The sequence below is a fragment of the Microchirus variegatus genome (genome assembly GCF_963457635.1).
Source record: "Microchirus variegatus genome assembly, chromosome: 13".
NCBI classification, from domain to species: Eukaryota; Metazoa; Chordata; class Actinopteri; order Pleuronectiformes; family Soleidae; genus Microchirus; species Microchirus variegatus.
Genome location: NC_139814.1, coordinates 7,092,788 through 7,104,403, shown reverse-complemented (window position 1 = coordinate 7,104,403; position 11,616 = coordinate 7,092,788). Strand labels below are relative to the sequence as shown.

Here is an 11,616-nt window from a genome sequence, read left to right as displayed (position 1 = left end):
TTATTAGTAGCTTCTTGAGATGCCTGAATATAATATATACTTTGTTTCGAAAACAAAAAACGACATTGTAAATGAATTAAAAGAACAAACAGACAAAACACCCAGTGACAATTAGTTTCTGTTTTATCGTTCTGTATGTTTTTTGTTTTGCATTACAAACAGTGATTTAGACATTTTTTTGTAGTCAGGCATGTTAAGGGCTACACTCGGCCTCGCAAAGATGTACTACGCAGTAGAGATGTGCTACTCAACAAAACTCTTGATTAACACGTTTCTTATATCTTGTACTTTACTAAAAAAGAGTGATGCTATTATTTATACCATCCATTAATTCAAAACTCACCTATTGAAACTATTTTAAAAACAGCATTGAGATTTGAATTGAACGAAAATGTAAGATGAGGGATATTGGCTCATTAATAAGGCAGTCATTTGAGAAGATTTACAATTTTGTGGATTAAACCAAATACAAAAGGTATTATAGCAAACATTGTGCTGTTAAAGTAACAGTTATATAATCAAAGTGACATGAGGCTACCTTTATTTGAGCATTATCAACCAACAGAGCAACATACAGACAAAAAGGTAAAACTTATTCCTATGGATATTAACGCATTATAATATGCTCTCTGTTGAGACGTTTCAGCTCTTGTACGATCCGAAAACAATGTAATGTCATTATGGCTTGATTTCATCTGGAATAGGTTGACCTTTCAGCACAGCCACAGCATTTTCCATCATCCTCTTCACCATCCTCCTGCTTGTTGTGTAGGTGTTGGTGCCGACGTGGGGGGTGATCACCACATTAGAAAGACCAAGGAGAGGATGATCCCTGCAGAAGATCAAGAAGAGAAGTTAACAGAAGTCAGAAAATGTTTTTTTCTTTGTTTATCTGTGTTTTTTTTTTTAAATATCAGTGTCCGTATTTTAATATTAGTATGGTCAACAAAAATTTGATTTAATGTTTTTGTGGGATTGACACCAGCAACCCCCCGGCTCATGGAGGAGGATAAAGCGGTAGATGAGTGAGTGAGCTGTGAGACAATATGAAACCACAACTATTACACATCGTCATCTTAAAACACAGGTCTAGACCAGGGGTCACCAACGTGGTGCCCGCGGGCACCTGGTAGCCCGCGGGCAGCCAATACAGTGCCCGCGGGCTCACTTCACTTCACCTCACTTGCATGTATCCATATGATGGCTCAGTAAAATATCTTTGATATTGTTTATAAAAACTGATAATCGTTAGGAGTAAGCACTGGAATGAATGTGTATGCAGTTGAATGCATAATATTAATCATTTAAATGGTAAACAAAAAAAAAATGTTAATGTGGTAGCCCTCCATATTATTTTTTACCCTTAAGGTAGCTCTCATCTCAAAAAGGTTGGTGACCCCTGGTCTAGACATTTTCTCGACTGTCACATGATGACCAAGAAAAAGAGAGATGTTCAAAAACAGGAGAATGGTAGTGGTTTCCACTGCGCTCAATGTAAATGATTCAGAGCTTTTCAAGCTGTGTACTCTCATGGTCTAACTCAGACATAAATATGACAACCCGGAGCTGACAGGAGAATTTCTGGAAGACGTCCACAGAGACTTGTGCGTCATTTGTCTTCAAACATGCAGAGCCTCTGGGCAATTTCAAGAAAACGTCTGGACATCAGTGCATGTTTAAAAGAAGTGCTGTAGTGAGTCAAAACCGATTCCTGTTTCTGACTGTGAGCCAATGCAGACTGTATTATTTCTATACAAATACTGCCCTGTAACTTAGGCCTGGCCACTTTATGAGGTACACAGGACAGCTACTAACGTGTCAGGAGCAGCACCCAGAGTGATCTTCACCTGATTTAGCTCATCAGGTTCAAAGTGTTGCGCTTTCAGTGATCGTCCTCTACATACTTTGGTTGTGACGAGTGGTCATTTGAGCTACTGTTGTGAATTATTGTTCCTCTGGTCACTCTCCTCTGACCTCTGGCATCAATGAGGCATGTATTGCCCAGAGAACAGCAAGAGAATATTTATGAATATTAATATTTTCTCTTTTTTGGACCATTTTGGTCAATTCTAGAGATGGTTGTGAATGAAAATCCCAGCAGATCATCATCATTATCTCAGTCACCAACAACCATGCCACATTAGAAGTCACTTAAATCACCTTTCTTCCCCATTGGAACACATGGATGTTCAGTTTGAACATCAGCAGGTGTACCTAATAAATTGGCTGTTGAGTGTATAATGTGTGTAAAGACAATGAGTTTCACCACAAATGGTATAATGTTTGTACTGTTCATGTAAATGTCCTGTGATTGTGGTTGAAGAGTGTGTGTTCTCTCTGTCAGGTGAGACCTTGGTAAAGGCTCAGGGTGAGTCACGTCTAACCCCGCCCCTCGAATCGTCCCACACCGCAGAGCTTTGACCAAGGCATCCTGGTCCACCACCAGACCTGAGACGCACAACAAAGAGAACAAAATGAGACAAAAAAAAGACAACTGCTTCAGTATAGTATCTAATGCTTTAGTCTCTTTCCACACTCCTCACCTCTGCTGACGTTGACCAGCGTTGCTGTGGGTCTCATGAGGGACAGCTCTCTGTGGCCAATCAGACCCGTGGTTTCAGGGGTGAGGTTTACGACCAGGACCACAAAGTCAGACTCTTTTAGCAGGTCATCCATGTTCTGACAGTAACTCGCTCCCATTGCCTGCTCATCCTCTGCACTCCTGAACAGCAGAAGGCGAAGAAGACGGTGATTGTTCAAATTATCTTTGGTTCTCCAGGAATTTCTTTTGGGCCATTTCAAATCTTTCTGCCTACTGATAATAAACATTTCACATTATTAATGATCTGCTTTTCTTGTATTTTAAACCTTTACCTCCTGTTCCTGTTGTGATACAGGATCTTCATGTCAAATCCCCTGCTTCTTTGTGCAATTTTGTATCCAATGCGTCCCATTCCAATGATCCCCAGAGTGGCCCCTGTGACTTCATCTCCCATAAAGCATTGCGGTATATAAGTGGTCTTGGGGTCAACAGCTATTTGGTGACCTATGAAGAGAAGGACCCAAACAAATTGTTTGTGGAATTGAGCTACTAAACTTTCAGCCGAGTGTATGGTTGTACAGATATCACATTTTTGTCATTTTAAAGGTCCAGTGTGTCACATTTATGAGGATTTCCTGGCAGAAATTCAATATAATAAGTAGGAATCTTTTGTGGTATCTGGTATCAAACTTGCTCTGTATCAACTTGTTTTGTCATTTTATATAAAATGTTGTTCCCTATGGAGTTACTCACAATATAACTTTTAAAGCGGACCTAGACCGGAAGTTCCAATTAACGTTGTTTTTTAGTGTGCATCTGCGTCATTACCTTGTTTAAGAAGCCCTGAAGGTTCAAAACAAACAGTTCAGCCACTGCTGAGAACGCTGTGTTTTATTGTAATCTCGGGCTCAGTGAGATCTCTGAAAAATCCCGGTCCGGTTACGTAAACACCGGTTCTCCTGAACGGCAGCTCCTCCTGCTCCGGGCACTAGTCCGGGCACATCCGGTTGCGTACATTGAACCGCAGAAGATGAATAACGTCCGTTGTGGAGGTGTTTCACGAGCGACAGTGTCTTCTGACTCTGGGTCTGACTCCGGGTCAAAGTCATAAAAGGGACTGAGGCGGGGAGTCGTGAAGAAGCTATTTTTAAACATTGTTAAAACAATGTTTTGATAATGAGGAGCAGTGCATCCACCGTTCCAGAGGGGGGAGCTGTGCTTCTGAGAGCGGGTGTGGGGAACATGTCACTTCCGGGTACTGGCCAATCACAAGACACTCTGTCTTCTGGGTGAGAGAGTTTTCTGAAATATCGCGGCTGGGCAACAGCGTCAGAAAAGAGGATTTCTATCGGCTCGTTTACAGCAACTAGGGGGTTTTTGACCATAAAAACAAGTTAATGTATGCAAGTAGACCTCCATAACTAACATATAATTATGTGCAACAGGACCACTCTATGTGAGCTTTAAGAAAAAAATAGATTTAATAAAATTGGTATTGAAAAAGGTATAGTTCAATGTCCAGATATTGATACTGCTTAGTAGATACTCAGGCCAATTCCCTACACTACACACAACGCGTGTAAAATTTGATTTTGGAATCGTACTGTAACTACTTCAGACTATTTCAGGCTCACCCTCAACAACCCTCCGCGCTGAGGCCAGAAGCAGAGCCATGGCTATATCTGCTGTGGCCTCGTTCACCACACCGGGCGTGTAGGTCACCTTCACCCCGAGGCTTGAGAGGTACGGCACATCCAGGTGGTTGATGCCCACTCCTCCGTTGGCGACCACCTTCAGCGACGGAAGTGAAGTGAGCAGTGACGGCTCAACTGCGGGACAGCCGTTCCACACCAACAAAGCCTGGACTTTGTGGCTGTACAACGGAGGGTTGATCAGGAAGTCTCTGAGGCAGACGATCTGGAAGTGTGGTTTTATTATATCAATGAGTTCTTCAGTGTATCCCTGCTCGCCCACTTCTGAGATCAGAGCCCATGGTCTTTCCTCTTCCATCCCCTGCAACAAGAAAACTCATTAAACACATGGAGTCACAGACGATCAGGAGTTACAGACAGCTTTACAGGCTAAAGAAAAAAGAAAGAGGGAGATGAAGAGCAGAAAAATCACTCCCTAATTATAATAAACTTTAATTTTCTTCATATTTCCAGGGTGAAATAGCTTCAAACAGAATCAAGTGATAGTTTTTCATGACTTAGAATTTTAGATACATTTTTTACAGTAGGGTGTTGCAGATATTAGCATTGAACTTTGAGCTGAATTAACCATTAGTTTGAATCTTATCATTAATAGTCTGCGGGGATAAGAATCCATTAAAAGTTGTTTGATTTGTCACCATTACAGGAGGTAAAAAAAATAAAATGAATTACCTTTAAAAGAAAAATATTCAACTGACATTAAATATCATATTCATTGAGAAACTAGAAATGTGTTGAAATGTAAGCATCCGTTCCGTTATGTTTACTTCTGTATGTTGTTGTTTTGATTTGTTCGTCCTTCTTGTTCCTCTTCATTCAAGCATTCACCGTAATACACTGATATTTCCTCACTGTTAAAACACTCACTTAAAAACCCAAACCCCCAAAACACTCTTTAAACAGCTTCTTCAAACAGTTGCATGCGATATTATGGTCGGACTTCCCTGCCCTGTCCGCAAACACGGCTGTCCCTGCTCTTCACCCAGGAAGGACTGCTTGTGGGAGAATTTCAAAATAAAAGTTTTCCGCCTGAAAAATTATTATTTTTGTATTTTATTATTTATTGCATATTTTGATTTTATCTATATTCTAAATAATTGTATACCATACTAATTTTAAAACAAAGTCTGTAGCACAAGTAAGCAGGTTTTGTGATGATCAGAGTGGGCTTTCAAAACTCAAATGACCTTGGAGTCACTGAGCATCTAGTCGGGCCTCATATCAGCTTAAAAGCACATCATGATATTCCATCATGCAGTTTTGTATAATGTACCTAAAATGGATATTTGATCCATAAGTATTTGACCAGTATATGATATATCCTGTACTTAAAGGAATACTTCACTGATTAGCATGTGGCTTTGTATTCTAGAATAGCATTATTATATATTAGAAATTTTGCTTCCCTCTCTCATTTCTCCCGATTTCTAAAAAAAAGTATTTTTGCTCACCGAGGTGACGCACAACGTCAAGATTAGAACTACAACACTAGTTCTGCAATTTTTGGACTCACCCACAGGGGGACGAGACTTCCCAGAATGGACGAGACTTCATTCCCAGAATGTAAACACAGTGTCCGCCGTCTTTGCTAAAAGCTACCACCGGCTCTCGCTCTCTTTAATTTGGCCTTGTAAACTGAGAAGACAATCACAGAATGTGGTTTTCAAACTGAGGGAACTGCGAGAGAAAGGACCGGCTTTTTGGCTTTGCCCGCGGCCGGAACCGGGTACCTGGAGAACTTTTTGTGGGCACTTGAATGTGCCGCCGCACGCTCTGGCTGCCGCAGCGGAGCGGAGCTGCACACACTTCGGCCTGGCACTGGCCGGACCTGGAGCAGATCGCTCCAACTCGGCCGGGCGGGCAACGGGGGTAGCGGGCGCCGGTCTGGTGGATGAAGGAAACGGAATAAACGGCCGCCTCAATATAAAGTGAGTATTTTGTTTTATATTTATTTTTACCACCGTATTTATCCATGTTCATATGAAACGCCAGCTGAGCTAACGTTAGCATATTTACAGTTCATTTACATCTATGCTAATGTAAGAACAGATACTTCGATTCGCTAACGCTATAATCGTTGTTTTACGGACAGTCATATCACCTTATATATATATATATATATATATACTTTAGGGACTTTAGGCACAGGAATATATATATATATATATATTCCTGTGCCTAAAGTCCACCTCTTCTTCTTCCAGCCTCCAGTCTGATCATTACCTCTAATCTTCCAGTCAGTTAGTCCAGCCTTTCCTCCGATGACCTCATCCACCAGTGCACTAAACTCAGGGAGCTTTTTTTTTCTTTCTTTCAAATGTTTCCATTCAAGTTCATTTTAACTGTGAACTCAGACTCTCTGCCCCTGGGTCCTTACTTTGGACTTTACATGCCTATATTGCTTATGAAAAATTATCTAAATAAACTTTCTCTTTGCTGTTTTTGTTCATTTTACGTTAAACTTTTAAACAATGTTTTAGGTAAAATAAGAGTTTGGACCAGCAGGCTCCTGACAGGTCAACCATGGCACCTGTAGAACATTATACAGCCACAACATTACATTATATAAATATTAAAGAGTAAATAGTTGTCACAAGTCATTCTAATTCAGCACGTCTATGCACACAGATTAACCTGACATTGTGTAAATATGATAAATACGATGATATTGGCACAATAATACAGCAGCTGAGCTATGATACAAAGATGTAAAGTATTTGTTTAAACACTGAGTTATAAAATACCTTTGTATGTTTCAGGTGACAAGCAGATCTTTGCAGCGTTGTTGAAAACCTGAACGCTGGTCCTGAAACACACAGTTTCCTCACACATCGGGCATAGAAGAGACTTCTCATGCTGTCTGAAAAAGAATTATTGTTTACAAAAGAATCAAATACAGGATAGAAATGATTCCAAAGTGAATCGACACCGTGAATCTCATCCAATGCGTATGACGTCTAAATGAATGATTCATGTGCGACACATATTACATCTCATTAAGCTATGAAATTATTCAGGCAGAGAGAGAGAGAGAGTGAGTCATTCTCACCTTTTCAACTCTGCTACTGACTCGAGAAGAAAGAGAGGCTGCAGAGGGAGGACGGAGAGGAAGACACTTATCAAATGTCACCTCCCATTTGATGTTGTGGATGTTTAGACAGATTTAATTTGAGATGGTCGGCAGTCTGCACCCTGTGGCATGGACTGAGGGCATGTATTCATTAAACACACAGTGAAGGAGGCAGGTAGAAGCTCCAGCGTGGTGATTGGAGCAGTAAACTGCAGCTCAAGGGTCAACAAACGGCACTGTTCATAAAGAGACAGTGCAGCAAAGTGGTCAGGTTTAGTTCACTATACTTTTACCTTTCCCTGTCATATCTCATACTTATATTGAGTGGAGCTCTGGAGTTCAGTGTACATTCAGAATGATAAAATATGAGCCATATGTTTATTTTACCACTCATGGTTTAAACAGGACGCACTTACTATTGAATAAATTAAACATCTTACATACTTTTTTAACAATATAGGCTTTAAAACAAATGTAAACACCTGCAAATATATACATTTATGTACTGACATCTTTTCATTTGCCTTTTATCTAGACATTGGCTGGTTGAGATGGAGCCATTTCTATTGCATTTTAATACTCCAGACATTTTTAATTAATGTTTTCATGTACATTTTTAGCTTAATGGCTTCCAGGTCATGTGACCTAATGACTGACAATCAGGGCAGTGGCTGGTTAAGGCACATTTTATTCCATTTTAATACATTTTAATGGGGAAAAAAATGCATTTATCTCCTATTAGACCATATTGACACATCGATTTTTATTGCCTTTCGATTACCCACGTTTTATTTTGAAAATCAGAAGTTTGTCCACACTGTAGTATCCTCACGCTAACTTTCTCAACCGATAAAGAACAACGTCATTTTAACCCGTTATTTTGTTTCCTTGCATATTTGATTATTTGATATTGAAAAAATTCATTACACACACAGAAAAACATATAAACAAAATAATGTACCCCTTTTTTTTTTATTCTTTAGTTTGCCGGGCTGAAATAAATGATTGCATGAACGGACGGTTGTGGCATCTGTCAGTCGTATTTTTCGGGAATTTGCAGTGACTCTAATCGTCCACTGGATGGCGACAAATACCCATCACTGATTTTACACACACATAATAATGCCTTTGGTTCCGAGTACAAATATATTGATGGCCCAGAAAGAAACATGCAACATGCCCAAAGTAATAATAATAATAGTAATAATAATAATAATGATAATAATAATAATAATAATAATAATAATAACATCAAATCAGTCAGTGCTTCATTTTCTGTTGAAAAGTGAGAAAACAATGTCACGTTTTTTGTAATAGCTATTTCTTGTTTTATTTTGTACTCATTGCTGTCTTCCATTTCAGGTCACTTCACTTCCTGTCCTCTTCACCTGTGCTGATTATCTGTCCTGTCCTAATTAGCCACACTTGTCTTGTCCTTCCCTTGTGTATTTAAGCTGCGTGTTTCAGTGAGCGTTGTTTTGCATGTGTATGACCAAGTTTAAGTGTTATTCGCTTATTGAACTGCTGTTTCATGTACTGACCTCTGTTAGTATTAAACCAACTTCTGACGTGAACCTTTCTTTTGTGCAGTCGTGCGCTTGAGTCTGTTAAAACAGATTCACTTGAGCTGTCGACCATTGTACAGTGATCAGTGAGCAGAGTGGAAAAAGATGGTAAAAGATACCAGAAAATGTTTGTGAAGATTTAAATATTTAGTCTGTATTAAATAGAGCTAAAAATTGGACCTTGGTTTCACATTTTGCCAGCTTTAGATTTCCTTTAGCATAGCCAACAATGATTTAAACTTCAATAGATATTGTACTTGTTTAGCAAAAATGCAAAATAAAAGCTCTTGACACGAGAAACAAACACAAGACTCTCACAAGAACGGGTTAACATCACATAGTTCACCCTGAGAAATGATTATTCTGGGCCATAATAATGAATATGACGGAAAACCAGAGAACTGGCATCTCGTGAAAAAAAAAGGTAAATGTATAAGCAAAACCTACCAGGGCCGGCCCAAGCATTTGTGGGGCCTTAAGCTGAATTTGTTTGTCCCCCCTCCCACCACCTCAGATTAGCCAGTGTTTGAGTATTATTGATGCATATAACACTTTAAATTTCATTAATTATACTAATTTAAAATTTAACCTTAGTGACCTAGTATTAATTTATACTTATGTATTGTGTATTATGTAATACACTTGTGTATTTAGCGACAGCACTGACACAAGCCGGTGATTATGAGCCGAATCACAACCGTCTCAGTCGTATTTCAGTTCGGTGAATGTGTCAGACTCCGTCTGTGCTACGGTCAAGCAGGAAGTATTGAACTAATAATGAACTGATTCTAATGATTCAGTTACACCAATAAACAACTGATTTGCCCGTCACTAGTATGTGTGTTTGTGTCACATAGAAAACCATGTCACAACAGTTTCGTACAACCGTGCTACGATGACCCAGCCCACATTCAGGACATACTATAGTAAAAACGACGTGTCTGATAGTGCTAGAACTGTATAATTGAAAAAAGTGCGAAGAAAAGGGTGGTGATACTGAACTTGAATTACACCAGTAAAGTAAACCAGTAAACCATATACCATATCTAGTACTATACCATAACGCTCCAGTGTATAGCTTCTCTGCACTGGCTCCCCATACAGTTTATTATTAAATGTTAAATCCTTGTCCTCACATACAAAGCACTTAATGATCAGGCCCCTTCATGCCTGAAAGAACTAGTTTTACCTTATCATCCTAAGTGTTTACTTACAAAATACAGGCTTACTTATGGTTCCTAGAGTCTGTACGAGCAGAATGAGAAGCAGTTACCAGGCTCCTCTCCTCTGGAACCAGCTCCCAGTGACAGTTCGGGAGGCGTACACTCTCTCTGTATTTAATCTGCCTAAAAACCCTTGTACCTTTAGCTCTAATGTATATATTTTCTCCTCACTGTCCAGTCCCCTGTACTGGTGACTTCAGGATGGTCTTCTTTCTCTTGGAGTCGTTGATACATCTTGGCCTGTGACAGTTTAGATAATGTAGAAATGTGACTGCTTTGGCTCTTCTAAAGTTCTTCTTCTTCTTCTTCTCCCTTTTTGTGCTCATTTTCTCATAGACCTCTCTTGGTTGTTCAGTAGAACATCTATATGGTTTTCTCTAAACATAAACATTTCACTGACAGTATAACAAAATAAGAAGGGATAAAATGACCACAAATGATCAAAGGCGATTTCCTAAACAATCTTCAACAAAAGAATCAAAAGTCTAAACATAATTTTTGAATATAGCTAAAAAATAAAACAAAAATATCCACAGTAATGGAGATAACATAAAGGCAAATTTTACATCTAAATCATTAATATTTTCCAAATTTACTTTTCAAATATGTTGAAGGGCTGTGTCCAATTTATATATCTATTATTTGGTTTGGGTCATTGGTTTGAGTGATTAGTCACATGAAATGTGAGGTATGTATTTAAAATATTAGAATTAAAAGTCTGGTGAAGAAATATGTGACCCGCCACGAACCAAGCGGGAACAAGTCGGCAAAGTGCAAAACGAGAAAAAACAGGAAAATGTTTTTTTTTTTCCAAAATTAGGGATTTCCGTTTTTTTTCAAAATTACACAAGTTGAAGTTTTGAAGAAGCCACTACATGCTTCAAATCACAGTATTGTGAGTCTTAAATCCATAAACTTTGTGTTTGAATTAAGGTTGTTTTATCACTGTGAATCGCTCCTAGTTTGGGTGTGGGGATCTCACATTCCAGAGCTTTTGTTGCTTTTTCAGCCAATCAGCTGACATCACGGAGAATACACATGGCCAATTAATATGCACGCAGAGAGAGGGGAGGGGGAGAGAGAATCTGGAACTTTCCAGCGCTTATGTGTGTGAGTGTGTGTGCAGTGCGAAATTAAAGTGTGATTATCATCAAAGCAGTCATTATCAAAGCTTTGTTTGACAAAGGAAGGCAAAGAAATCGGAGAATAAGTCAGCTGTGGCTGAGCTTCTTCACAAGGACGGAGAAAGTACAGAGACATCTGTTGTGTGTGGACTGTTAGCATTTCAAGCTAGCGATCTTTATGCTAACGTGTTAGCAGACTTCATCGTCACAAAAACAACAAACAGATGGATTATTCAGCGGCTGAAAGAGAGCAGGACACACACGGTAGTTGTCTGAGATGATGACGTAACGCCAGCGCCGCTCTATCTCCTTTCGAATTGGACATTTGGAGGCGAACAGACGTAAAACTGCGACGAAAAGGAAGCACGCACGGACCTCTT

At 39.4% G+C, this 11,616-nt stretch overlaps 1 protein-coding gene across 2 annotated transcripts; it reads right to left on the bottom strand.

Moving 5' to 3' along the window:
* Positions 1 to 408: 408 nt before the first annotated feature.
* On the bottom strand, positions 409 to 5,222 carry LOC310936286 (putative 2-ketogluconate reductase). 2 transcript variants are annotated; one of them, XM_083900320.1, is made up of 6 exons: positions 4,927 to 5,222; positions 4,177 to 4,555; positions 2,875 to 3,046; positions 2,544 to 2,722; positions 2,352 to 2,448; positions 409 to 832 (listed from the first exon to the last, which is right to left on the bottom strand). In XM_083900320.1, exons 2-6 carry the CDS (start codon positions 4,550 to 4,552, stop codon positions 679 to 681), a joined length of 978 nt encoding a protein of 325 aa, XP_083756446.1. In that variant the 5' UTR covers positions 4,553 to 4,555; positions 4,927 to 5,222; the 3' UTR covers positions 409 to 678. The 2 variants fall into 2 exon arrangements, with proteins under 2 accessions (XP_083756446.1, XP_083756445.1); XM_083900319.1 differs by having other exon boundaries at positions 5,022 to 5,222.
* Between the last annotated feature and the right edge of the window lie 6,394 nt (positions 5,223 to 11,616).

What these genes read in the sequence shown, in the direction of transcription:
- LOC310936286 (XM_083900320.1), bottom strand. Translation starts at nt 4,552, where the DNA reads ATGGAAGAGGAAAGACCATGGGCTCTGATCTCAGAAGTGGGCGAGCAG. An exon ending in GCTGGTCAACGTCAGCAGAG is followed by an intron (nt 2,449 to 2,543) that starts GTGAGGAGTGTG and finishes TGTGCGTCTCAG; the next exon opens with GTCTGGTGGTGGACCAGGAT. An exon ending in CACCCTGAGCCTTTACCAAG is followed by an intron (nt 833 to 2,351) that starts GTCTCACCTGAC and finishes GATCTTCTGCAG; the next exon opens with GGATCATCCTCTCCTTGGTC.